This window comes from Podarcis raffonei, chromosome 8 (genome assembly GCF_027172205.1).
Source record: "Podarcis raffonei isolate rPodRaf1 chromosome 8, rPodRaf1.pri, whole genome shotgun sequence".
Lineage (NCBI taxonomy): Eukaryota > Metazoa > Chordata > Lepidosauria > Squamata > Lacertidae > Podarcis > Podarcis raffonei.
This window is the reverse complement of record NC_070609.1, coordinates 24,142,387-24,170,221: the sequence shown is the minus strand read 5'-3', so window position 1 is coordinate 24,170,221 and position 27,835 is coordinate 24,142,387. Positions and strand designations below refer to the sequence as shown.

Here is a 27,835-nt window from a genome sequence, read left to right as displayed (position 1 = left end):
GTCCACTGTCCCTCAGACCTTGTGGGGTGGCCAGACTATATTTGGGGGGGGGGATGAACAAATTCCTATGCCCCACAAATAACCCAGAGATGCATTTTGAATAAAAGCACGCATTCTACTCATGTAAAAACACGCTGATTCCTGGACCATCCGCGGGCCAGATTTAGAAGGTGATTGGGCCGGATCCAGCCCCCGGGCCTTAGTTTGCCTACCCATGTCCTAACCAATAAACCCTGCTAGTCCCCAGCCTCAAACAGGATATATTGTGTGATAAAGACAGGAGTCACACTGATTAAAATGTTCCAAATTGTGATATCAATGAAGGGTTTAAATAGTTAGTTAAAAAGAAATGTGACATTCTTTACAGATGGTTCTTCACATGGACAAAACACACATCTATTTCCCAATTTCCTTTTTTTGCCTCTATTTATTTCTCTTTATTAAGATATTTAGAAACTGCTTTTCTTCAAAGATACCAAGGCATAAATATAACTTCAATGCTGATACAACCATTGTTTCTGTAATGTTATCCCTGCAACACATCTGGTGTATGGGAAGATCAGCAGTTAAGCTCAGAATGTAATTTTAGTATTATGTAGAGTGGTTTTAAGATGGCTTATTTACATTTTTTATTGTTTGTTTTTTGTATTTTTAAGGAATATTTTCAATTCTACTTTGTAAACCACTCAGAGGTGTGTGTGTGTGTTTTTTTTTTTAATGCATAAAATAATGTTCTCCATTCCCGTGGTGCCTTCCCACTGGATTTCTCCTGCCTGAGAATTTGTCACCACCATCTTCTTCCTTTCACTGTCTCATAATATATATTCCCTGCAGACATCTGTCCTTTGCAAAGCTGCTGTCCATGCCGGCGTAATCTTAGATGAGCAAGGGGGACATGTCACTTTGTCTCGAGAGAAGGGTATCACTCTCTACGAGTCAACCTTTGCCAATGGACTTTACTCAAAAAGGTAAGGGGACAAATCAGAGCGGATGTTCATTAAATATCCAACATTGTCTAAGCTCCCCGCAAACAAATAAGGGTGAATGCTCAATAAAGAGGTCGTCTGTAAGCAACCTGAGTCTCAAAATCCTTAATCTTATCCATCTTTCTGTTTCCTTTTGAATAGGGGATCTTTATCTGAAAAACGCCTCATCTTTCACAAAGGTATGTCATTCGTACTAATTTGCTGGTGTATTTGTTTAGAGGGATTTCTGTTCCCGCTATGATGCTGATGAATCTTCAACCTTAAAAACAACAACCACAAATTGCTGCAAAAATGTGGAGAATCCAATTTAAGATTTCAAAACCAAGACACTTAAGAGAAACGAAACTGAGAGATACGTCCAGCTCTGCCTCTGTAATTAATTGGTCCCGTTGCTGAACTTCTGTTACTGGAAACATGTTTTTTCCTAGCGTTCAGCCAAAAGCCACCCTTTCCTTCCTTCCGCAGCCTGCTCCAGTTTCCTGGAAGTATCTGGCTTCAACGCTTCATCCTACTGGCACGAACAGAACGTCATGGGGGAGAACAAGGCCTGGATAGCAGAGCACGCCTCTTTCGGTGCCGACGGCACTTCCTGGGCAGCACTTCAGAGCTCTGCAGATGAGTGGTTGGAAATAGACTTGGGTGGAAAGAGGAACATCACAGGTCAGTAAGTATCTGCATCTTTTTGTTTGTTTGTTTCCACAGGTGGAGTAGAGGGAGAGACATAATGACTTTTGTCCAATATGCTCTGACTGGCAGTCCTAAGCAGATATCCTTCCCATCTCTGGTGGGATGGGAATTGGTCCATTAGGGGAACTGGTCCATTAGGGGGAAAGGGGTGTTGCCCTCCCAACTTCAGTCTGCCTTCTTACTTATTGCATCCAGTCCAGGGGGTGACCCTGGCTGTCAGCAGTGGGGAGCCATGACTGTTTAAAGTGGTACGATCCTGCTTTAAATGCACAGTGCAGATGAGGCCTTCCTCTTGCCTTCTTCTGCTTCTCCCCCCCATTCCTTCCTTCACTGCCCCTCGTTACCTCAGGGATATGGCCCAGGCCACCACTGCACAGAACAAATTTCATATTATGTCCTTTCAGAGTCATTCTTTATTGTTTGGCAAGGCCTGAGGATAAGCTGGGCCCTTTCTGCTGTGGCAAACCCAGAACGTTAGCCTGTTAATTGGCGTGAGGAAGAAGAGAGGCATTGTGACGCCAAGTGGCTGGGGGCTGAGTGGAATGCAGGAAGGGAACGCATGAATGGAAAGGGGGCTTATCTGATTGCCTCTCCGGCTGGTGTTTGGCAGAGCAAGGGGATAGGGTTAAACATACAAGATGATTGGTCTCAAAAAACTTCAAGAATCATGTCCCAGTGGTCCACAGAGGAGGGACTCGGTGGCTGCTGTTGTTCTATATTGCAAGTCTCTCACAATATCAGAACTTGGGGCCATCCGATAAAGCTGAATGTGAGAGGATTCAGGAAAGGCATAGTTTAAACTATGGAGCAAACGATAGGCCCCGTCTGTACCACACTTTTAAAGCAGGATCATACCACTTTAAACAGATATGGCTTCCCCTGTAGAATCCTGGGAAGTGTGTTTATTTTATTTCATCCTAAGATCCCAGGGCGATTCACAAGAAGTGTAGTTTTTTTTAAGGGAGCTGGAAGATGTGAGGACGTTTCTTCTCCCCTCACAGAGCTGCAGTTCTCAGTGTTTTTAACAACCGCTCCCTCTTCCCAGGGAACTCTGGGAATTGCAGCTCCGCAGCTGACACAACAGTGACATGACAGAAGCCTATTTCACACATTAGCACCGTTGTCGTATGTGAGGTACCAGTTTAACCCATCTCTGTTCCAGGAATCATAACTAAGGGATCATCTCACAAGCACGACTACTATGTCAAGTCCTACCAAGTCCTCTCCAGCAGGGATGGAAAGAACTGGAAGGCCTACAAATCCAACGGTGGTCATGAGGAGAAGGTGCGGAGTGATTAGCATCGGTGAATGGTTTAAGCCAGGATGGAAAACGGGTAGCAAAAGGTCGCTTTGGAAAGGTCCCCGCAATTGACCCTCCATTTCACCCTCTCTAACCCAGGTCTTCGAAGGAAATAAAAACAGCCATGAAGAAGTCTCCAACGCCTTCATCCCCCCGATCCTGGCCCGCTACCTGCGCATCGTGCCCCACAGCTGGAACCAGAGGGTGGCTCTGAAAGTGGCGCTTCTGGGGTGCCAAGTGGCTCGCCTGAAGTCCCAGCACCCCTATAGCGACGGCGGAAGTAAGGAGGGGTTGTATGTTTGGTTCTTGGAAAGACGATTTATTTATTTGTGGCTTTTAATGGGGTTTGTAACATTTTATACATTGTATAAGGCCGTCACTAGTCAAGGCCAACCAGGCAGCCCCTGGGGGCAACACCACCGGCAAGGCCTGGAGGTGAGGCCAGAGCTACTGGCAGGAAGAGGCAGAGCCAATGACAGCCAGAGCCCACTAGTTCAAGTTTTGTCCCTGGTGAGGCCTAGAAAGGCAATGCAGAGACTGAGAAGAAGGAATGTGACAAGTCTGTGCCACCCTCTGAACTGGTTCTAGGATATGGTTACCAGATTTTTTTCCAATGAAGCCTGGCTCCAGGCTGCTGAGACTGCAACTGCCACATTTCCCGGGGACATTTAATATTAATAATAATCATTTTTATTTATACCCCGCCCTCCCCAGCCAAGGCCAGGCTCAGGGCGGCTAACAAGCCATAATAAAAACAAGCTGAATGAATACAACTTTAAAACAAGATTAAAATACAACATTAAAATATTGAAACATTAAAATGCAGCCTCATCACAGGAGGAAAAAGGAAAAAGAAAGAGGGGGAGGGAATCAAATTGGCTCCAAGCCAAAGGCCAGGCGGAACAACTCTGTCTTACAGGCCCTGCGAAAAGAAATCAGATCCTGCAGGGCCCTGGTCTCATGAGACAGAGCGTTCCACCAGGCTGGAGCCAGTGTTGAGAAGCCCCTGGCTCTGGTTGAAGCTAATCTAACTTCCTTAGGGCCCGGGACCACTAGGGTGTTGCTATTTATGGACCTTAAGGTCCTCCATGGGGCATACCAGGAGAGGCGGTCCTGTAGGTACGAGGGTCCTAGGAAATCTGGGGACAGAATTTGTCCAGGGACAGATTTGCAAATCTGGGGACTGTCCCTGGGAAACGGGGATGTCTGGTAACCCTATTCTAAAAGGTAGACAGCAGGGGCAGGCTGAGGTTTGCCCATATTGTCAAGCATCCGTTGAGCAGCTGCTGGGAAAAACTCTTCTCTGCCCAAGACCCTGGAGAGCTTGACAATACTAGATGAGATGAAGAAATGCCCTGACTTGAAAAAAGCAACCTGCCCCCTATAACCCATGTTGCAGCCGGAGGTTGACAGTGGGCTATGTTTGGACCCTTTTGGAGTAAGAGTTAGGAGGCAGCACCTGAAGTGTGGTGTGTTAAGTACGTCCCCTGAAGCTCTACCCCTTTGCAGTTCGCAGTGGCCCCAAGGAGTCGCCTCTCCTGACCAGCAGCCCAGCCGTTTTCACCCGAATCCCAGGAATAGTGATCAATTCGGAAAAAACAGGTAAGTGCTCGCTGGCGGCAAGGAGTGGCTTGGGCCTAGCTGTTGGAGCAGAGGCAGAAATGATGGGTTATAGCTGAAGGGCTGTTCCATGGGTGGTGTAGCAAGCTTGTTTTCTGCTGCTCCAGAGGTTAGAACCCAAACCAGTGAATTCAAATTACAGGAAAGGAGGCTCCGACTAAACATTAGAAAGAGTTATTCTGAAGGTAAGAGCTGTTCAACAATGGAACGGTCTCCCTCAGAAGGTGGTGGACTCTTTCATTGGAGGTTTTTAAGCAGAAGTTGGATGGCCATCTGTCTGGGATGCTTTAGCTGAGATTCCTGCATTGCAGGGGCTGGGACTAGATTACCCTTGGGTCCCTTCCGATTCTATGCTTCTAAGGGCTTTTTCCCCCCTTATACATTCCGGTATTATGATAGAGGGAGAAAGCCTTCTCTGTGTCGCCACTTTCTTCATACCCAGCCTGATTTTGTAAACTTCCATCACATTGCCAATTTCTCCCCTTTTTTCTGCACTGAACTATTTCCCTTCCTTTCTCTCCAGGGCCCCCATTGCTGGTGATGCTGCTGATTGGAGGTTTTGTGCTCATCTCCTCGGCCCTCTTGCTGCTGGTTTTCCTCTGTCGTAAGAAGAGGTGAGTAGCGCCCCCGTCCCACTTCTCACCAATCAGCCCTGTAATTTGTGGGGGCTCCTTTCAATCCCATCCTGGAAGGGCGGGAGATGTCACGGTCACAATGTCCATGAGCTATAGCTTTCCTGCAATCTCCCCTTGACAATGGGCTGCATACACACCATACTTTCAAGGCACGTGGCTTTAATAAACACACACAAGGAAGCCTGGGAACTGTAATCGCATGGATTACTGCAGTGCACTCTATGTGGGGCTACCTTTGAAGGTGACCCGGAAACTACAACTAATCCAGAATGCGGCAGCTAGACTGGTGACTGGGAGCAGCAGCCGAGACCACATAACACCAGTCTTGAAAGACCTATATTGGCTCCCAGTATGTTTCCGAGCAAAATTCAAAGTGTTGGTGCTGACCTTTAAAGCCCTAAATGGCCTCGGTCCAGTATACCTGAAGGAGCGTCTCCACCCCCATCGTTCTGCCCAGACACTGAGGTCCAGGGCTGAGGGCCTTCCGGCGGTTCCCTCACTGCGAGAAGTAAGGTTACAGGGAACCAGGCAGAGGGCCTTCTCGGTAGTGGCACCCGCTCTGTGGAACACCCTCCCACTAGATGTCAAAGAGAACAACAACTACCAGACTTTTAGAAGACATCTGAAGGCAACCCTGTTTAGGGAAGCTTTTAATGTTTAACAGACCACTGTATTTTAATATTTTGTTGGAAGCCGCCCAGAGTGGCTGGGGAAGCCCAGCCAGATGGGCGGGCTATAAATTTAAAAAAATTAATAGTATTATTATCATCAACATCATCATTATTAATTAAGGGTGCTGTGGATTGTGGCTCTGTGAGAGATAAACTACGGTTCTCAGGATTCCTTGGGGAAAAGCTGTTTGCTCCAATGGTAAGATACGCACACAAACACAAGTTGAGCACATACGTACAAGAAGAGTTCCCATCCAGCCACTGCAAAGAGTCTGCAAATAGATTGTGCCTGAAATCATGTTGCACTAGGGATAGGTGGCTGTTTCCCTCTCACTTCACACAAATTGACTCCCTCCAGAAACCTCCTGCTGCACTATAATTCCCATCATCCCTAAGCACTGGCCGTGCTGACGGGAGAGATCTCTAGGTTTGAGAGGTCTGTAGCAGCCTTGAGAGGGCCATTAGGCTCAGTCTGAATCCTGAGAAGACAGAGGCTTTGTGAATGTGTGGTTCTTGGCTCCAGTTGCCTGCCCTGAATTGGGTAGCACTACCTCCAAAGGAGCAGGTACATGAATTGGGAGTGTTCCTGGAAATCCAGAACCTTGGGGTCGGGGCGGAAAATCTGGCTGAACCTGCTTGATAAGTTTTCTCTCCCTCTCTCCCCAGCAGAAAGACACCAGCAGATCAGGATTGCAACCTCATAAAAGGTAAAGCGCCTAACAGCACACAGAACTAGCACAAGAAGTCACGTTTGGGAACTGGTGAGCAGGTCGCCCTGCTTTTCCAGTACAAGTGTTTATGGTGCAGGGAGACAGATTATTTTGTGTTTCTGCACACCTGTTTTGAAATAGCTCTTTCCACACACACACACCATTTTTTAGAGCTGACCCACAAATCATTCCAATATCTTAGTCACGGCACCTTGCGTCTCGAATGCCCTCCCCAGAGAAACCTGCCCAACACTCACTAATTTGTATTTTTGCTGCAGGTGAATACAAGCATTCCAGCTCTTTGAATTGCTGGTTTTATTATGCTCCTGCCTGGTCTGCTGGGTGGATGAGGACATTTTCCATCTTTTAAATTGTTCTGTTGTTGGGTTTTGGGGGAGAATGAAAGGTTTTACTTTTTCACTGTGTATTTTCACTCAAGGAGTGAAATTCTAAAGGCTGGCTTGTACGTGCATTTCCTCAACCAGAGTTAGCTGAAATGGTGCCCTGCAGATGTTGCTGTACTACAACTCCCATCATCCCTGACCATAGGACATATGGGTTGGCGCCAGTGGGAGTTGGAGTCCAGCAACATCTACAGGGCCTGTATGTTGCCTACCCCCATTCAGACAAATAACAGCCTCCCATCAGCATCTGTTCGCTAACTTCCAAAACTGAATGTCATTTCCTTTTGTGGCCTGCTCATTATTATTAAAATTGCTTCAATTGTATCTGGAAAGGAATGTTCCTTTATTTCTTATCACAGAGCTGGGAGGGACCTTAGAGATCTTCTAGTCCAGGCATGGCCAAACTTGGCCCTCCAGATGTTTGGAGACTACCATTCCCATCACCCCTGACCACTGGTCCTGTTAGCTAGGGATGATGGGAGTTGTAGTCCCAAAAAAGCTAGAGGGCCAAGTTTGGCCATGCCTGCTCTAGTCCAAGCCCCAATGCAGGATCTGTGTGTTTCTGGTGGTGGTGAGCTGTCTGCCCATTTAGTTCCTTCTCCAAAATAAAAAATGGACTGTTTGATTGCAGCATGCAAAGTGGCTTCAAGCTGCTCGTTTGTTACTCCTGCTGACCTCAGGATTCCCTTTCAGGTTTCCTGACATCAGAAGCCAGCCAGGTGTGTCCCAGAGGGAGCCTGCAGTTGTCCACCTCGGAAATCGCCTCGTTTCCTAGGTCTGGAACACCAGTAGATCTCAGCAGGGCTCAGTCTCCAGGTAGGTGGCATCTGTTCTGGGTTTGAGAAAGGTCCACTGTTGCCCATAGCAAGGGCTGGGGAACCTTTTTATGCTTGAGGGCCTCATTCCCTTCTGGATAGCCTTCCAGGGGCCAGCACTACTCAACCTGCATATCTGTAAGTCCTTATGAAATGCCGTAAGCTTCCACAGACCCAGGTAAGTACTACCCACCTAGGAATCACTTCCTGGTAGGAGAAGTAGGGAGAGCATAACAATATTTACAAGCAAACCATCCCGAATACAACTTACAGACACCTGATTTTCTTCCCCTGCCCTTCATCCCCCCCTAAAACACTGGGGATGCGGGGAGGGAAAAGAATGCCTTTTCTGAATGGCCGTCTTGTTCCTTTGTGGTGGAGAAAACACAGGGTTAATTCTAAGGAACCGGGTTGGGGTGCCCATAAATTAGTTTCGAGCCAATGCAGCTCATTGTGCAGAAACAACTCCGGCAAATTTGGACAGCTCTTATTACCAGCTCGTGCTCAGCATATTCGCTACATTCACCCCACACAGATGGGACCAAACACTCAGCCCATTGACTCCTGATTTCCATCCATGATGCTTAGCACGCATAAGGGGGGGGGGGAGAAGAGAACTGGGCATGAGGCCATCAGCAAACATCTGCATTCTGGAGCAGCTGGTGGCAGTGCCATTCGTGCAAAGGGGTCAGGCCCACAGGAAGGAAGGAAGCAGGGAGGAGGGAGGAATTGGGGGGAATCTCCACTTTGCTCCCTGCCATGGCCCAGCCCTTTGTCCCTGCTATACAAAGCCACTTGGAACAAGTCCTGTTGCTGCACATTTCTCTGGGGCGAGTGCAGGATGTCAGCAGTGCTTGCAGGAGTAGTACCAATGAAATATGTCCTGCTTGAATCCATGTTTGGGGGTGGGGGGATGAGACAGATGCAAACTAGGATGAAGATCTCCATTTTGGCAGCTTGTCTTCAGCAGGTGGGAAAAGACAACAGAGGTGGGACCTGTCTAATATTCAAAGGGAGGGGAGAACATTCCAATGGGCTGGTGCCACAACACTAAAGGCCCAATTCCTATGGTAGCTTCATGAGGCCCTCAGCTGTAGAGCACAGTGATCGAGTGGGACTATAAGGGGTGAGACAATCCTTCAGGTTCCGAGCCACATAGGGCTTTGTGCACCAATACAAGAATGCAGACAAGAGACATCCTGAGATGGTATTACGTCAAACACAAATAAGGTTTCTAATGTGGAAGTATTGTGGAATACTCTGCCAATGGAAGTTCAGCAGGCATTTTCCGATTCAACTTTTAAATATGCCTGTTGAAAAACTCTTTTATTCCGTCAGGGTGATACAGGCAGTTCAAAATACATCTTTCCACAACAGTGACATGATTTTTTTTAAATAAAAAAATCAACTTCTTTAATATGGCTTTGATTGCATGGCTTTTATGTGCAATTGTGGTGATCCACTCTGATATATAAAATAAATTAGTGGCATACAATTATTTGTAAATGAATGAATGAATACAGTGGTACCTTGGTTCTCGAACTTAACCTGTTCCGGGAGTCCATTCAACTCCCGAAACCGTTCAAAAACCAAGGCGCGGCTTCCGATTGGCTGCAGGAGCTTCCTGCACTCAAGCGGAAGCCACGTCAGATGTTTGGCTTCCGAGAAATGTTCGCAAACCGGAACACTTCCTTCTGGGTTTGCGGCGTTTGGTAGCCGATTTGTTTGGGAGCCAAGCTGTTCGAGAACCAAGCTATTACTTGTATGTACGTACGTACATACATACATAGGCTGATTTTAGGTGATGTGTCTCAGAGGGCTGACTCCATAATTTCACCGGGATTTCTGTTTCCCCCCTTTACAGAATACGCCGAGCCAGATGTGGTCCAAGTCAGCCCCAGTACCCAGTCCATCCCGTCCACATTCAAGCCGGCTCTGGATGAAGGCTACACGCTCCCCCTGGTGGTGAATCACTACGATGTGCCGGGAAAACACCATGAGTATGCAGAGCCCCTGCCTCCCGAGCCAGAGTATGCCACCCCCTTCTTAGATCAGTCTCCTCCTGCAGAGCCGGAAGGAGGCGCGTTCAGGAAGAACGTCTGCGTCATCAAAGTCATCTCCTCTCCCCAAAGCCAGGCAGGACCCCTGGTCTCACCGGTCTGCCCAGAGGCCCTGGCGCAATACGACTTGCCTGCTCAACGGCTGGCAGTGAAGCCAGAGGGACCTGCCCAAACCAGCACCATCTACACGGAGCCTCACGGCGACCGGACTCCGAGCCCAAGAGACGAACGCCCTCCGGCGCAGCCAGCTACCTCTCCGCAGAGCTGCTGCTTCCAGCTCACGGACTCCCCGCTCACACACGTCTATCACGAGCCCTTGTGAGCAGCGCAGAAAGGATCTTCTGGTGCTCAGGCTGCTAGGAAAGAGGTGGATTTTTGCAGAGCATCTTCAGGTCAAGGGCGTAGGAAAGCCTTAATCAGGCTCTCTGTCCATCTAGCCCAATATTGTCTACACTGACGGCAGCAGTTCTGAAGCAGAGATCTTTCCTAATGGTTGACACCTGATCCTTTTTTAAAAAATTGACTGACGTTCTGGGACCTTCTACGTGCCAAGGGCTTGCTTCTCCCCTGAACTGTGGTCCTTCTTGTAGGAAAAACATAGCACTCTTCCTCCCACCAGCAAAGGAAAATTAATTCATTTTTTTCCATGCTCAACTCCTATGGAGCCTGGGCAAGCTTTCAGTTCCAGGGGGCTTGACTGGGGTTCCCTCTTACTTTAATTTAGCAAATGCCTCTGGTTTATCTTCATTAGGACTTGAAGGAACCAGTCAGGTATTTGGGCAGAGGGTTGAAAAATTGCATTCATATGGTAACATTTATTCTCACTGCTCTGCAGTTGCAATTACTTTTTGTGAATAACAGATATATAATATATATACATGTTGTGACATGAGGTTCCTAGGAGGAAGAACAGAGCCACCGTAGCTCCCTGATCCTCCATCACATTCCCTTATTAAAAACTTGAAGGCATTTCGTAAACCAAATCAAAATCCTTTGCTCTCTTCCTCTTCCCAACAGCAGTCGCCACAAACCCGCCAGATGTTTCGTTTTACTTGCTATTCATTTACTGCTCACTGATATATCCTTCCCCACTTCATGGAGGGTCAAAAACATTAATACATCAAGAAAATGTTTGCTGGCTATCAGTGGCGACTAATTCCATGAACTGGGAGGCAGTTGTCATGAACTGGTAGGACACCGAAGAAGGGGGCGGGAATCTGGGCGAACAGGTGTAGCCATGACTGGGACACCCCAGGGCAAACTGAAGATGGGGAAGGGGTGGTTGGGGACTTAGGAGGGCAGCTGACAGGTCACAGGAGTCAGGGGAGGGAGACACATTGCCAGAAATCAGAGGTGCCCCCTCCCATCTCCACAGACACAGCAGGCTCTGAGGCTTTGGGAACAGTGGGAACAGTGCGCTCCAGGAGACTGAGACAGGCAACAGAACAGGCCAAATTTACTAGCTGATCAGATGAAGATCACACGATTTGTTAGTTCTGGGAGGTTTGTGGTCACTCGGTTGGATTAGGCTCAGAGCAGGTAATGATCTCACCTTCCTCATCAAGTGGAGCAAACCCAGAAGTGTCCATCAAGATGGTAAGGAGAAAAGGGAAGCTCTGCTCAGCTTTTGACGTGGATGGACCACGGCTTGGCTGCTTCACAAACGCCACTGGACTGTGACTTAGGGACTTTTTCTGACCCTGGGTCTGCTGCAGAGGTGAGGAACCTGGCCTTACTGTTTGCTTGTGGTACTGGACTGTTGTTGTTTTTTTACCTTTAGGACTGACTAGGGCTTGCCGATCACAAGGTTGGCAGTTCGAATCCCCGCGACGGGGTGAGCTCCCGTTGTTTGGTCCCTGCCCCTGCCAACCTAGCAGTTCAAAAGCATGTCAAAGTGCAAGTAGATAAATAGGTACCGCTCCAGCGGGAAGGTAAACGGCGTTTCCGTGCGCTGCTCTGGTTCGCCAGAAGCGGATTAGTCATGCTGGCCACATGACCCGGAAGCTGTACACCGGCTCCCTCGGCCAATAAAGCGAGATGAGCGCTGCAACCCCAGAGTCGGCCACGACTGGACCTAATGGTCAGGAGTCCCTTTACCTTTACTCTCTAACATGACCCTTGTGACTGTGTACACCAGCAAGACTTACATCCAGGTATGCCAGGGTTCAAGACAGCAGGACATTCAGGATAGTATTTGCTGGAAACTCTGGTGGGGGGGAATGTTCTTGTGCTTGGGTCCTGCATACAGGGTTCCCACAAGCATTTGGTCAGCCACTGTCAACACAGGAAACTTGACCACTGGCCTGATCCAGCCAGATCTTCTGATGTTCATACATCAAAATACTCATTGACATGAGCTGTGATATCATGGTACCCGTGGGCTAAAACAGGCATACAACGCTGACAAAAAATGATGGCAAAACAAGGATTCTCTTTGTTAAGAACCAAAGGGCCTAGGCTTTTGGCAAGGGGGCCACAAAACAAGTCCACAGTATAGAGAGCAGCCACAAAAAAGATACTCTCACTACTGGGCCTGTAACTCTCGTGACTCACCACACAAGGCAACAGCAGACAAACCTCTTGGTTTGAGATGCAAGCTGGAGAGCATGCCTTTCAGGGACTGGGAAGCTGTGCCCTCCACTACCACTGTTGGTCAAGGGCCAAGACATGAGCCAGTGTGGTGGAATAGCAAGTGTTTGACAAGGGACGCAGGTGGCGCTGTGGTCTAAACTACTGAGCTTCTTGGGTTTGCCGATGGAAAGGTCGGCAGTTCGAATCCCTGCAATGGGGTGAGCTCCCGTTGCTCTGTCCCAGCTCCTGCCAACCTAGCATTCAAAAGCATAACAGTGCAAGTAGATAAATAGGTACTGCTGCAGTGGGAAGGTAAACGGCATTTCCATGCGTTCTGGCTTCTGTCATGGTGTTCCGTTGTGCCAGAAGCGGTTTAGTCATGCTGGCCACCTGACCCAGAAAGCTGCCTGCAGACAAACACCAGCTCTCTTGGCCTGAAAGTGACATATTAAGTGACATAATTTGTTATGTGGGGACTGTTAGAAACTGGACCCACACTCCACTTAACCAGGCTCCTGTGTCTTTAATAGAATTGCCATAATTTACTGGCTGCTTCTCTGCCTAAAGCAACCAGTTCATTAAGAGACATCAGCAAACAGCACATTGTATAGCTGTTGGAGGAACCCCCAAACTTTGAAGCTTTGCCTCTCTGAAGCATCTTAAGCTCATTTACACTCCTCTCTCATTTAAACCACGTTAAATTGGGGAGCCAGAACAAGCGATTACCAGCTGCCCCGAGCACAAAAATTATGCTTCCGAAATCTCTTGATAGCGATTCCGCACAGAAAGAGGCAAAGCCACAGCCGCCCCTCCCCATGTGCCACTCACAGCAGAAGCCCTTTTTAACAAAACGTTAGGCTCACACCTTGCCCAGCTGCCCGAGACGCCTCTTCAAGTCACAGCGAGCAGAATTGCATCGCAATAATATTTGGAAATGATATAATGCCACAGCAGCTTCAGGTTCGCTTTTATCCCCCTCGCCTCTCCCGCTCGATATCCAGAAGTATTTCTGTAGAAAGTTATCGATACCCGCGTTTCTATACATATGCAAATAATGGCAGTGCATTCTGGGTACCTTTCCGAGCGCTGCATTTCAGCGGCCGCCAAGAAGATTCACCCTTAAGAGCTATTGAGAGGGAGTGAAAAATCTTACCCCTGCAAAGAGAAATCGCAGCACTTTTACAATGCGGGTGCTCGGATGTTTGCTCGGGGCAGTAGTTGCAAACTATGTGGCGATGGGGCTTACTCCCAAGTAAGTGCGCCTGCTAGGATCGCGACTTTAATTCTTGCAAAGCTGCAAAGAGAGATCTACAACACAGCGGAGGTTGGATGCATACAGCGGGTGCACAGACGGTTCTCGGTCGGCTGGGCGAGAAGCTGCTATTACCATGGATGCCGCTGCTAAGGCAGGCTAAAATCCGGACCCTCGCAAGAACCATAGCAAACCCGAGCTCCACAGGAATTACTTTCCAGACTCATTGTACTCTATTACCCACATTGAAAGACCTACACTGGTTCCCAGTACGTTTCCGAGCACAATTCGAAGTGTTGGTGTTGACCTTTAAAGACCTAAATGGCCTCTGTCCAGTATACCTGAAGGAGCATCTCCATCCCAATCATTCAGCCCGGACAATGAGATCCAGTGCCGAGGGCCTTCTCGGTAGTGGCACCCACCCTGTGGAACGCCCTCCCACCAGATGACAAAGAGAACAACAGCTACCAGACTTTTAGAAGACATCTGAAGGCAGCCCTGTTTAGGGAAGCTTTTAATGTTTGATGCATTACTGTATTTTAATATTTTTTTGGAAGCCGCCCAGAGTGGCTGGGGTAATAATAAAAAAATTATTATTATTATTATAACACCTTTACCATCCTCTTTTCAAAGCTCTCGGGGTTGCTTATACAGTTATTTCTTCTGTGCTTAAAAAATAAAAAATCTACACGACAACCCTGTGAAGTAGGGTAGGCAGCATTGGGATTCGAACTTGGTTTCCCCATCACACTTGCTCAAGACGATCCTTTTGCACAAATGACGCTCACACTTCACCTTACCCACAGCCAACCTGACACTGGTGCAAAAGCCCGCGCGCTTCTGCTTCCTTCCAATCACAAGAAAGAAGGCGCAGCACCACCACGCGCTCTCGGATCGGGAACCGAGAAGGTGCCGCGGCCGCCTATTAAAACACATATAAACGCGTTTCTTTTTCCCTCCCTTCCCTCCATAAGGTACCAGCCGAAGTGCGCCTGCGCACTGCGGGGCTGAACCAGAGAGACGATTTGACAGCGGGCGCGCGGGCGCGCACAGACCTTAATTCACCACAAACAAGAAAGAGCGGGGGCGAGGGAGTTTCGGAACGCGAGGAGCTTCGGCGCATGTGCAGACGAGACCAAGCGGCCCAACCCTAAAAAGGGACGACGGAGGCGCTTGCGGATTGGCTGCCGCTGTGTGGGCCCAGCGTCTTTCCTGGAGCGGCTCGTGGGGTCGTGACCCCGGAAGTGCTGTGTCGCGGCGTCCCAGTGAGGGAGGAAAGGCGGCAATCGGTCGGAAGCGTCGAACGGCTCGCAAGGGGGATATGGCCGGGTAGGCGGCCGAGGCGCCGGTGAGCGGAGCGGGAGCCCCGGTTCGAGCCGCGGCGGCTCCCCGCTGAAAGTAAGACAGAGCTCTGGACTTCGAGGGGCCTCCGGGGGAGGGGCTGCCTCCGGGGCGCGCGAAGCGGCCAAAATACGTTATCCGTGTCCCGATTTCACCCTTTTCCTTTCCCCTGACGACAGGCCTCCCGACGCTTGACAGGGTCTACTTTAATTCATCGTGCGTTTTAAAACACTTTCCTCGTCGTGTATGTGTACAGTACAGTGGTACCTCGGGTCACACGGTTCAGGTTACATACAATTCAGGTTACAGACTCCGCTAACCCAGAAATAGTACCCCGGGTTAAGGACTTTGCTTCAGGATGAGAACAGAAATCGCACGGCGGCAGCGGGAGGCTCCATTAGCTAAAATGGTACCTCAGGTTAAGAACAGTTTCAGGTTAAGAACGGACCTCCGGAACAAATTAAGTACTTAACCCGAGGTATACACGCGCTTATTTCGTCCGTCTGTTTTCACTCAGGACATTTTAAGGTGGCCGGCAAAACGTGAGCGCTCGCCACATTCATATATATATATATATATATATATACGCGCTGAGGGCGAGATTATACACGGTAATATAATAAGATGCAGCAACAAATCAATGTCTTCAAAGCAATGGTGGCAGGCACCAAATGACACTAGCCAAGAAGAGAAAGAACAAGTGACATCAGATTTCATGTTTATTTCTTTCTTTTTAATAAGCCTCCGGAGAAACAGAAATGTCTTCCCGAGTGATCAGAGTGATCGTAAGTTGAGCCAGGCAATTGGCAGTGGTGGGAGCCCTGCTTAAAGTGAGGCATGGCTGCAGTTTAGGAAACCTCCGGATTGGGGAAGAGGCTTTGGGGATGTCAATGTGGTGCAGCCTAGTTGCTTTCTGCCCCTGTATACATTCATGTGGCATTGGAAACAAGATGCTGCTGCTCCCCCCCCCCCCCGCAAAAACCAGGGTAAGAGGGTTTAACCATGAAGAATGAAAACTCCTAACAACATAGACTAAAATAAATCGGTAGGGATTTATTCTGCCAAAAGCTTAAATTATGCAAGTTCCACAACATAGAGACTGTTGGAGTGTGTGCTCCCAGGTCGCTGATTACAATTGAATTTTAAAGCACAAACATAAGATTGGAAAACAATGCTGTAGAAAGGAGTGGGCAGACTTTAGGCTTGTGGAATCTAGTTTGTTTTACACTGGTACCCTAAGATCCAGCAACCAGAGCAAAGTGCAAAAGAAATAGCCTTATAATTTTTTTTAGTACCAAAACAGACATGAGCTCGTGGTCACTCCACACAAAAGTCTTCTCTGGATCCTCTCCCCCTCCATTATTAATTTCAGAAGTATGATTTACAGGAGGAATTATTTTTGTTGTCATTGTTAAGCAACTGTGTGTCAGAGAAATCCTTGCTGATCTGCTTCAAATGACTCTTGAGAACTACCAGTAGATTGTGATCTACAGTATTTTCTGCCCACCACTGCCATAGAATCTGCAGTGTCCTTAAAAAAGCAAAATATTTCTTACTTCTCCCCCTCCCCACCACAATGGCTATGCTCTTGTCTTGCAGTTTTCTGGAGAACACACCTGCTCTTATTCTTTATCAGGACTGGGGAACCTATTGCCCTTGAAATGCTGGCCTTTCTGATGGTAGTTGGAGTCTAATAACATTGAGAAGGCCACAGGTTGCCCAGCTCTGTTCCGTTATTCTTTCTTTACTGTATTGCAATAGCAGTAGTAATGCTTATAGCATTTTGAATAATTTCATTTGTTTGCTTCATTTAACAGCATAACTTTCTTCTCCCCCCCTTTTTTTTTGCTATGAGGTTCTCAAACATTTTACAATGCAAATTTAATTTCTTAAGCACTGCATCCATACTTTTCCTCTCTCAGTATCCTAATGCTCACTTTGGGACATAAAGTTCATCTTTCCCCAGCATCTTATAAGCCTGTGTTCCCTTACATTTTGTAATCACTTAAAGAAAACAAATGCCATCGTCCAAGCACTTCATCTACAAGATTTCACTATTTTTTTCTGAGGTTTTGTAAAGAAGGCCAGCATATCGGATTTGAAATTGGGAAAGGTAAAGCTGAGAGAATAGTGGTTTACCACCTAAAAAGTCTGTAACTGATGTGATTTTTCCATTTCACAGCCAACAATCCTAACTACTATGCTTAATTATAAACAAGCGTATTGGTCACTGAGCTTTTGCACCAGTGCTGTGATACATCCAACCATTGCAGATTAATGCACCTGTACCATGTAAGGCCTGGGTGGAGAGGATGTTCTCTTGAGGAAAGTCTATTCAGTGGCAACCTCCTATTTATATATATGTTAGATTTCCTACACAGATCCATTTTAACCAGCAGAGAGAGAGAGAGAGAGAGAGATGTGATAGCTTGTAAAATGCTCTGGGGGAATTGTATAAGCATTTGCAACAGGGGAAGAATGACTGTATAGGTTAACCCTTACTGTTTACTTGCAGGAGCTTTTTTGGGGAAATGGCCTCTCCATTCAATGGTCCCACAGCAGTTTCTGATGTAATTAAAGATCTAGACACTCAGATAGCTGTAAGTAAGTTGGCTTGAACTCACCAGGACATGGCATGCTGGCATCATGGTGAGAAGCTGCAGGTGGGCTTGTGGCTTTTCAGTTTTGCTTGTGTGCCAGAACTGAAATGTGCAAGAGTGTATTGTCCTTTTCCACTCAGATTTGAAAATGCTTTGTAGGAAATGATCCTCTCTTGTGTGCTTGGTTAGTGAATATGGTCTCCCAGAAGATGACAAAAATTAGTAGAACTGAGTGCTGGAATCTCTCTCCAGCATCATTGCTGTATTGCTCCCTGATAAAGAAGTAATCAATCTCCCTGTTGACTTGCACTTTATTCCTGCCAGCGTTACTCCTCACTATAGAGATGCATAGGAATGTGGAACATTGTACAGGTGGCCCCTACCCAGAGGAATGTTATGCATCTTTAGTTGGTTTTGTGATGATCACTAGTTGGAACCTACAGACTGTCTTCAAGAAAAGCCTCACATAGAGCACATTACAATACAAGCGGGAGGTTCCTAGAGCATGGACAACAGAGGCCAGGCTATCCTGGTCCAGGAACAGCTGCAGCTGGCAACCAGCCTGAGCTGGGCATAAGCACTCTTGACCACAAAATCCACTTAAGAGTCCAATGACAAGTTGGAATCCAGGAGGACTCCCAGACTACTAAACCTGATCCTTCAATGGGAATGTACCTTCTTCCAGAACAGGTTAGATAGCTAATTCCCAGACACAGGAACCACCCAACCACAGCCCTTCTTTCTTACCAGGATTCAGCATTGATATTTATTGACCTCAATCCATTCTACCACTACTTCCAGACAGCTGCCCAACATCTTCACAGTCTATCCTGATTCCAATGGAGTGCAGAGATAGAGCTGCATGCCATCAGCTGATGGCACCATACTCCAAATCCCTAGATGACAGCTCCCAGTGGTTTCAAATAGATGTTAAAGAGCATAGGAGATAGACTAGACCCTTGTGGGACCCCATAGTTCAAAAGATGCCAAACAACGATATCCTACTACTGTTTTTTTGGTAGCTCCCCTGTAGGTAGGAACTAAACTAGTGTGACATAGTACCTCCAACTCCCACCCCCCGCCCCAAATCATTCCAAAAGAACACCATTCTCATCGGTGCCAGAAACTTCTGAGAGGTCAAGGAGAACCAACAGGGTCACGTTTCCCCTGTCTCTCTCCTGATAGAGGTAATCAATCAGTGCGACCAAGTCCATTTCAGTGCCAAAATCAGGCTGGAATGGATCTTGGGCTGAAAAAGGTTCCCCACCGCTGCAGAAGGAGATTCAAGAAGTAAAGCAATGCAGTGCCAGGTATCAGAAAAGAGCACAGTGGATTTGTCGAGAAGAGGCAGCAGAATGAAAAGAACAGGAAGGAATGTAGAAAGACTGGCTAAAATGGGAGAGAGCAAGAGCTGGGAGTCTTGAAAGTAAGGATAGAAAGCAAAGGTTGCATCCATTGCTTAGATGATAGGAGAACGGCCTTCAGTTTAAAAGTTGAATTCTCCCATACTTTGAAGGGCCTTTATATGCATCTGCCAGCTGCTTGAAGAGGAAACAACTGCTAAGTATATCTACCATGTGTGCAGAAATGTGTGGAGCCGTGCTTGCTGGGGCTGATGGGTGTTGTAGTTCAGGAACTTCGACAACAGTGCCATTTGCTATGACAGAGTAACAATATCTAGCGTAAACAAAAGTGGAATGAGCGGTCATGGCTTCATGGGCCTGCCAACATGCAAACAAAGCCCTGGCTGTTGCAGTTACTAATCTATAAAGGTGTGAATCTGCTAGTGGTTAACTTTACAGCCTATGAGCTCCTGAAGTTCATCTGGCACTGAGCCTTGCCATTCCCAGGCATATATCCTTTTCCTCTCTCTGGGCAGGCTATTTTTATCGGCAAACCATTGGTAGCACAAGGTTAAGGATTTGTTCTGGGTGAAGCTAAAAAAAACCCCCAACAACTTATATTTACATTGCCTTTCAACCTTTATTGTTTTGAATAAGGTAGAATGAAGCATTTCAATTGCAGCCTTCTTAATAATTCTTGTGTGGATTAATACTAACAGAGAACTTGCTCTTTAAAATAATAATGAAGCGTGGTTTCCGCTTCCTTCATATTGACTTCCTTGCATCTTGGGTAGTCCGTGTTCAGCATGGTTTGTGTTTTGATGTGATGTTGGCGTCATTGTTGGATTACAATTTTAAGCAAAATGCATAAGAATTAAAATAACTGCATGTGGTAAAATTGCATGCTAATCACCTGTATATTAAGGTTCAAGAAAATGCCATTTCTGATTCTTGAGAAGTTGGTAATGTTTACCTTTTTAAAATATTTTCTGCAGCTGTGTTGATTGGTAACAAGCTGCTGCTGAGTGGTCTGAACTGAACACACAAGCCAATAGCATTATAGACTGGATGTTGAGAGATTCTGAAGAGACTCCTTGAAATTCGATGTTGCATCTTGAATGTTTTGGAATGATCAGAAAACACATTTTGGTTGGAATTCAGGCTAGGTTAGCTAAAGTTAGTTCAAGTGGAATCAATGGGATAAATTAGTCATGGCTTAAATAAGTACAGTACTTCTAACTTATCTTGGATGAAGCCCTTTGTCTTTTTTTTTTTTTGGAGAGAACCAAAGAGAAGAAACATTCCCAGAGAAATGCTGCCACTGAACTGTAGCCCTAAGGCATCTTTGCCGCTGGTGGGTTTAAGAAATTGGATATTGAAGGTTAATAGGTGGAACCGTGGATTGACAAACATGGTCCATTTCCATAATGTAGTCCGTAACAGAAGTATAAACATAACACATTAACACATCCCAATTGGTATTATTTGAGGGAAATGTCAAGCTCTAGGAAGCTAAAGATCAGGTTTGTGAGGGCGATCTGTCTGCGACATCTGTCACCCCATTGATTGCCAGAGTTGATTCAGCTGATCTGGCTGGCTAGGCGGGTGTCCCCTTCTTCCCTCACCGCTCCATGTGCATCCCTCCCGAAGCTGCGTGCTCAGTGGAAGAGGACAACCATCCCAGATAGAAGGAGTGTACCGTTCTTTGGTCAAGGGTGTACGATAGCTGCGCTCCCCTGTTAGAACCTCCAGACAAGCATCCTTTAGTTAGACTACGGGCTTTCATCTATAGCTGGCTATAAGAGGAGCAGTTTTCCCTTTAGCACTTTTGTCTTAGAACTATCAAAACGACAGGTGTGGAGGAAACTTATGCATAATCAAAAGTTGTCCAAGAACTACAAATGCATATCTCCGGACACCAGTGGTCAGCAAGTGCCTCATAGTTGCTTTCTGGGCAATCTAGGAGCAGGGAGGGAAGTTCTTATTACCATGGCTGTCAGATCCAAGTGTCTGGGGAAGTGCTTCTGACACCCACAAACACAGTTTCTGCTCTGATTTCCACATTGTGATCTGATACTGGGTTTGCATTAAAGCTCTCACAGAACACAGGCCTTGAAAGCTTTCCATGAGGTGGCATTATGGTGACCAGTGCCTTTTCCCTTTAAAAATGTTTAGGGGTACTCTCATTTTCCTACTCAGATTGAAATACTTCCCCTCAATTAGGCCAAACTTAGATTCACAAAATGTTTAGGGGTATCCGTACCCCCAGAAAAAAAGCACTGATGGTGACATAGTTAAGGTGCTTTTCCAGCCACTTCAGAAAACTTGTTCTTTCAAAGGCTTTTCATATCTGAGTTCCAGACTGCTGGGAATGGTTCTAAAATAGATAACTTGTTAAATCGCCTCCGTCTTCCCTTCCTCCTCATTTTAACCCTGGGATTTGTGTTTTCTTCAGCTGATTGGTTTGGGCCCACACAATCCCAAGAAGAAGCAAGATCTGGACAAGCTCTATGATCTGAAGGCTAAAGCTCAGCAGATTATGAACCAGTTTGGCCCATCTACCTTGATCAATTTGTCCAACTTCTCCTCAATCAAGCCAGAACCAGCCAGCACCCCTCCACATAGCTCCATGGCAAACAATACCACTGTGGCGAAGATGCCAGGGACCCCTAGCAGTGGCGGGCGCCTCAGTCCTGAAAGCAACCAGGTAATGGCTTTTGCAATACTGGGAAAGTGAGTGGGGTAAGGTGAGGTTGAAAAATAATATTGGTTGGCTGCTTCTGGCCGTGCCCAAGAGTTGCCAAAATCTCCCTGTTCCATCTTGTGACTTGAAATGAATAAAAGCTTGAGTCTTAGGTTCAGAACCATGTGCTGTATGTGGGGCTAAACTTGAGGTTGGTCCAGAAGCTGCAGCTAGTGTAAAATGTGGCAACTTGACTGCTCACTAAAGCAGGACATCGCCAATATGTTACCCTGCTGTTGAAATAATTGCACTGGCTGCCAGTTAGCTGCCAGGCTAAGTTCAAGGTGCTGGTTCCGGTGTATATAGGTCTATTCAGCTTGGGGCCAGGATACCTGAAGATAACCTCACTCCTTATGCCCAGTCCATGTCTATGCTCTGCAGGTGAGGCCCTCCTGCTGATACCATCTTACCAGAAGGTCCATTGCACACAATGTAGGAATTGGGCCTTGAGTGTTGTAGCACCTGCCTTTTGGAATTCTCTCCTCGTGAATATTAGATGGGCATCATCTCCTTTGTCTTTTGGTGGCCATTGACCTGGTTGAACTGTACTAATGTTGGTGATCTCTTTCCCCTGCCCCAGATATTAACTAAGAAGAAACTACAGGATCTTGTCAGAGAGGTGGATCCAAATGAACAACTGGATGAAGATGTGGAGGAGGTAGGCTTTTGGGAGTGAAATGAACTGAATGAATCCCTAGTCCTGAATAATCTCAGACCCTTTGGTACTTGCCTGAGCTCATCCATAGTTGAACAGTGCCACTGGTTCAGTTAGGAAACAAAGTGGTTTTCCTTGATGTAAAGTCACTGGTGATGGTGATTACTTTTTGGAAGAATGTGAAGCTTCTGAATTAAATATCATTTCACGCATTGTTATATATCATGCTGAAACTATCACTAACGTGCTTGGTGCTCCACTGTTTTTGACAGATGCTGCTGCAGATCGCGGATGACTTCATTGAAAGCGTTGTGACAGCTGCCTGCCAGCTTGCACGACATCGCAAGTCCAACACTTTGGAAGTGAAAGATGTCCAGTTGCATCTTGGTGAGTGCCCATGCATGAGTTGTTTGTTTCATGAAGGCTGCTATAGGTGACTGTATGTGCCTACTCTCCCCCTGTAGTGAGCTTTTCATGTATAACAGTTCACCAGGCCAGTCAGGCCACTGCAGTCTTCCTCCATGTGTTAGGGTGTGCAGAAAATAGCCTGTAGTGAACCCCTGCACACAAGGGAATTGCTGTCACATGCAATTCAGAAGTGTCCCCTTGAAATTTGTTCTAACGCAAAGAAACCCCTAAAATTAAGAGAAACAGAACTCCTGCCAAAACAGGATTATTTTTTCATTTCTCTCTTTGTTCTAGTTCTTAGAAACAAGACAATGATTACTACTTACATGATTGAATTGATAAATATTTCTCCTTAACTCTTGTTTCCTCTACCTATTTTTCTCATCTCCTCCACCCATGCCCTGTTCTTTGATGTAGAGCGGCAGTGGAATATGTGGATCCCAGGTTTTGGTTCTGAAGAAATCAGGCCATATAAAAAAGCCTGCACTACAGAAGCTCACAAACAGGTAAGGAGGGTGTTCCATCCAGAATCTGCAGGTAAATGGCATCAGATAAACCAAACATGTCAGCAAGGGGAGAGAAAACACCAGGTGTTTATACTGTACTTTCTAATGTCCACATTCCCTTTCTGCGTGTGTGTGTGTGTATGAGAGAAAGAGAGAGCGCAATATAAATACTTAAGAACATCACTCCTCCCGTGCCATGCCTTTGGGTCAAATGCATTTCCATCTCTTAATTTAGAAACAAAACACACCAACTAGCAGGGGGCCTGATCTGAGTAAGGACTGCAGCATGTCAGGTACAGGTTCACCTTTTCCCTGCACAGTTCCTGACTGAGATGGGTCCCCTCCCTACTAAAGCTGCTGTTTGTCCTCAAAGGAAACAAAATACGTGCACCCCTATATTTTTCATCCTGTAGGAGTAATAAAAACTAGAGTATGCAGAGCAATGTTCATTAGGAAAAGGGAAGAATCAAACCTCCCTGCACTGTGGTCACAATTCAGATTGAGGACCCTCCAACAGCTGCAGTTTTTTTAATCTAAAAAAACTGATACGGAAATGCAGCCATACCTCATTTTGACTCTTAAGTGGACTAGTTATGTGATTGAGGTATTTGGATACTATGGTGGCCAGGTGAGTGGAAATAGTTTTCTGGGCCTAAAAGAATCTACCTTCCACTGAAGCTTGCTGGTGGTCCATTTCCCTGATTTTCACTGTTCTTTTTCTCTCTCTCTTTTCAGAGGATGGCGTTGATCCGCAAAACAACAAAGAAATAATGCTTGGGAATGGCAGGGAGATTAAAATGGCTCTTCTGGGCGGGAAATCTGCCTCAAGCTTGTGGAGTGCCCATGACGTCATCTGTGGGATTCTTTTTTAAGGCTTTGCAGAGAAGCGTACCTTTTAACTGTGCAGCAATATCTGACTTTGAGGGGAGACCTGCCAAAAGTCGATAGACCCTGCCTCTTTCCCCCACCCCTCCTCCACAACATATTTCCCCAAGAGAACACAATGTATCTTGAAACACACAGACTTTATTTTCTGCCTTCAGAGTGATTTATGGTGTAAGTGGTTGTCCAACGGACAGAATATTTTGGTATTTTGGGGAACAGTATTAGAAACAGCTATAGATGTTTTTTTCATTTCCCTCTTACTCTTTGTAATGTTGCTGTTTATAGATATTTGGATTTGTTTTATCAGCAAAGACATTATGACTCTAAAACTAGGTCGCAGTACTGGCACGGGTTGCGAAAAAGCAAAGGGCATCAGGGCAAGAGCCAGAGAAAGGGCTGTTCATTATAGGTTGTTCAACGCAAACATCTCTTTTTCCTCTTTTAAATTCCAATATGGTCCATATTGCAAGTCCCTTTAACTCTTAAGGATGCAATGGACATCCACTGCATAGCAAAATATCTGTGAAGTTCTGTGCAGATTGTGGTTCTGTTGGAAAGCGTTGGTGCAGTTCCCAACACAGAGAGATTATTATTATTATTGTTATTATTATTATTATTTTTAAACTGGCAGCATCTGTCTTGTGAAGAGAACAGTCCTCAGTATCCACAGCCCAGATATCAATCTGTGCTCATAGAACAATTGGCTTGCCTCCTGTCTCTTCTGTTACCGGGAGAAAAATATAATTGAGAATACTTTGCTTTCATTGAGTGTTCCAATACCAAAAGCACAACTCAGGCTGAAAATCAAAATTGGTGCAAAACTGTTGCCTCAGACTTTCATGGATTATGAATGGTGGGGGTTTTTTTGCTGCTTCTGAAGCTCCTCGCTTGCTGAAAAACTGCCCTCCTTCCTCACTTCCTCTTTGATAGGTTGAACTGTAGCAACAGAAGTGTTGCACTGCCTGTGTTCTGAATGAACAAGCCACCTCTGACCACACAACTACACTTTGTGTTCTCTCTCTGTGCGTAACAGGTTTTCATTAAGCCATCCAGCAGTGGCTATAGAAGCTTTCCCTTTTTATGCAAGTTCTCCACTCATTTAGACTACGGTAATAAACAAGTACTTTAATGTTCCCTGTTTTTCAAGATTTCTCATGCACTTTGCCCCAGGTAGCATGCAATTTAGTGCTTTCCATTAAAAGGAAAAAAAAATGGCATCAGTTCATAAAACCACAATGCTTGCCTTTGTAGCATGAGCCATTAGGAATATTCCAGCGTGTCATTTGTTCTTTTAAACTCTTGTTCTAAAAGAGTAAATCTCCATTTGTGAAAACAATCCATCCTTTTGTTTCGCCATGGGATTAGCAGCCAAATGGAATCCAACTGAGGCATATGTCTAAATAATCCAAAATGAATTCTGAAATTGCACCATGGAGGCAGAGGGGGGTGGGGAGGGGGAAGAACCTTTGCTGCTGTTATTTTATGTATTGCATCACTTGAAAGCATCTTCGCCATTAAACAACCAATGACAAGGGCATGTTTATTTATTGTCATCCCCATCCATGATCAGGGACGACGGGACTTGGAAGTCGAAAGACATTGCGGTATTGCCTCAGTAAACCTTTCCCCTTCAAGAAATCAGTACATCCCGACCCTCCCCATTAGCCACCCAAACTTCTAAGGACTTGCCCCATAGCTGCTGCTGTTTTTCTTATACCGAGTTCTTCACATGCTGCTATTTTTCTGCATAGATGAACTGTTTTTTCTATAGTTTTTGATGAAGCTAGTACATGGGCTTTTCACCATAAACTGCAGAATCATTGTTTCCCATTGCATATGCATGCTTTAGATATTACACCTTGGGTTGTATTCAGAGTAGCTCAGTTGAAATTAATGGACCTCGTCATGCCCTTTAATTTCAGTGGGTGTACTCGAGTAGAAGTTAACTGAATGCAACCCCTTATAACTGCCATGTGCAATGGTGTATAGAGAAATTAATGTGTTGCTGTAAGCTTGCATTGGCAAAGTATTGTGAACTAGCCCAAATACACTTACAGAAGGTCAACAGAACTCAGACCACAGTTGTATCACCCTGTCCCAAAAAATAAATTTGAGGCCCTGCTTCACGTAATACCTTAAATTGGGCAGTATATCAGAAGTAGGCTACATGTAATTCAAGTGTGTGGTCCTGATTTTCTCCTGTAACATGCTTTTTCACAACCCAACAGTAAAGGAGGCCTCCTGCTTCAAGCATATGTCCACCAAGTGTGTTACTGCAAACCACCCAGAAGAATGCAGCTTGGACATGTCATCAGTGAATAGGTGGGTTTCCCAGCATCAGATATGCAGAAAGGTAGATTTCCCCTCCCCCCACATGAAATAAATGCAACTACAAACTCAACTCAAGTCCTCACTGTGGCTTCTGCTGATGCTCTTTCAAGTAAAGATGGTGAGATGATAAATGCAGCTCTCTGGATGAGATGGTGTGTACCGAATACAATAAATGGCATTGGCAAAATGAAAATGATGCTTCAGAGCCTATTCTTAACCTTTGCTATTATAATTGAAATGTACAGTATATGGTCTATCTCTTGGAAAACCATTGAAAACAGTGGAAATGTTTGAATCGGGGGGGTTGTAAACAACTAGGTTCAATTCAGAGTAGACCCACTGAAAGTAATGGATTAAGTTTGTCTTGTCCTTTAATTTCAGTGGGTTTACTTTTGAGTAGCCACATGTGTAGAATAGATTCCTTTAGCTCCATCTTGCATTAGCTATAGACTAACATTGGATACAAGCCTAAGAATTTGAACCACCAGCCGTTAAATTGGATTACTGAGTGTACAGTTTTCGTAAGAGGTGACATCTTAGCAGGGCCTCTGCATATTCTATAGCGGCAACATAAAGTGCAGAATTTAGCATCCTGGCAGTTTATACAGCCTTTAGCATTGTAAACATGTAATAAAGACTGAATTTAAACAATTGCTCAGATGTAAGTCCAATGTTGCCTGCTCCCAAGTGTGCATCAACCTTAGTTTTGGAACAATCGGCTCTTTACAACTGAGTGTCCTCCAACATGTGTCTCCACTACCACCTTTTCTATGCACTGTTGATCTGACATTGCTACCATGGTTCCAAAATGGTGCTTTTTGTTGTTCCCTGTTAAGTCATCTATAAGTGCAACATATTTGATAATGGGAGATGTCCTAGAGCCTAAAAATCCACAAAACAGGCAAGGGAACATTTGCACTGACAAGAAGGCAGGTGCTATCAAAGAATTATAAAGTCTGTTTGGGAATGGCTTTTATTCAGATGCTTGCCATTATTGTCTGGAAGGGTTGACTGAATTTTGCTGTGCAGCAGGGGATCTGTAGGAGATTCTGGGCACCACCGTTCAAGAAGGACACTGACAAACTGGAACGTGTCCAGAGGAGGGCAACCAAAATGGTCAAAGGCCTGGAAACGATGCCTTATGAGGAACGGCTAAGGGAGCTGGGCATGTTTAGCCTGGAGAAGAGGAGGTTAAGGGGTGATATGATAGCCATGTTCAAATATATAAAGGGATGTCACACAGAGGAGGGAGAAAGGTTGTTTTCTGCTGCTCCAGAGAAGCGGACACGGAGCAATGGATCCAAACTACAAG

General features: G+C 46.0%; 3 protein-coding genes and 1 non-coding gene across 5 annotated transcripts in view; 3 read left to right on the top strand and 1 right to left on the bottom strand.

Annotated features, from left to right (window-relative positions):
- The window catches only part of LOC128418644 (discoidin, CUB and LCCL domain-containing protein 1-like), a 44,188-nt gene extending 33,331 nt beyond the window's left edge, over positions 1-10,857 (top strand). Inside the window, exons 6-15 of the mRNA XM_053398583.1 lie at positions 835-968; positions 1,128-1,165; positions 1,452-1,646; positions 2,836-2,957; positions 3,073-3,253; positions 4,483-4,575; positions 5,117-5,207; positions 6,566-6,606; positions 7,707-7,829; positions 9,693-10,857. Of these exons, the coding sequence (XP_053254558.1) occupies positions 835-968; positions 1,128-1,165; positions 1,452-1,646; positions 2,836-2,957; positions 3,073-3,253; positions 4,483-4,575; positions 5,117-5,207; positions 6,566-6,606; positions 7,707-7,829; positions 9,693-10,210 (1,536 nt within the window). The 3' untranslated portion in view covers positions 10,211-10,857. The remainder of the gene's footprint in view (positions 1-834; positions 969-1,127; positions 1,166-1,451; positions 1,647-2,835; positions 2,958-3,072; positions 3,254-4,482; positions 4,576-5,116; positions 5,208-6,565; positions 6,607-7,706; positions 7,830-9,692) is intronic.
- Positions 1-27,835, top strand: part of EPB41 (erythrocyte membrane protein band 4.1) — a 274,098-nt gene that overhangs the window by 31,295 nt on the left and 214,968 nt on the right. The window lies entirely within an intron of this gene.
- Positions 13,162-13,303, bottom strand: LOC128420444 (U11 spliceosomal RNA). The gene has a single exon (XR_008332046.1). It is a non-coding gene; the product is annotated as a U11 spliceosomal RNA (small nuclear RNA).
- TAF12 (TATA-box binding protein associated factor 12) lies at positions 14,904-26,716 on the top strand. Of its 2 annotated transcripts, XM_053398605.1 has the most exons (7): positions 14,904-15,109; positions 17,568-17,652; positions 21,451-21,702; positions 22,319-22,396; positions 22,666-22,780; positions 23,219-23,307; positions 24,043-26,716. In XM_053398605.1, exons 2-7 carry the CDS (start codon positions 17,584-17,586, stop codon positions 24,076-24,078), a joined length of 639 nt encoding a protein of 212 aa, XP_053254580.1. In that variant the 5' UTR covers positions 14,904-15,109; positions 17,568-17,583; the 3' UTR covers positions 24,079-26,716. The 2 variants fall into 2 exon arrangements, with proteins under 2 accessions (XP_053254580.1, XP_053254581.1); XM_053398606.1 differs by lacking the exon at positions 17,568-17,652 and having other exon boundaries at positions 14,921-15,109.

Coding starts and splice junctions, on each gene's coding strand:
- TAF12 (XM_053398605.1), top strand. CDS start 17,584: ATGGCCTCTCCATTCAATGGTCCCACAGCAGTTTCTGATGTAATTAAA. Junction 17,653..21,450: donor ATCTAGACACTCAGATAGCT/GTAAGTAAGTTG, acceptor TGTTTTCTTCAG/CTGATTGGTTTGGGCCCACA. Junction 22,781..23,218: donor AGATGTCCAGTTGCATCTTG/GTGAGTGCCCAT, acceptor TCTTTGATGTAG/AGCGGCAGTGGAATATGTGG.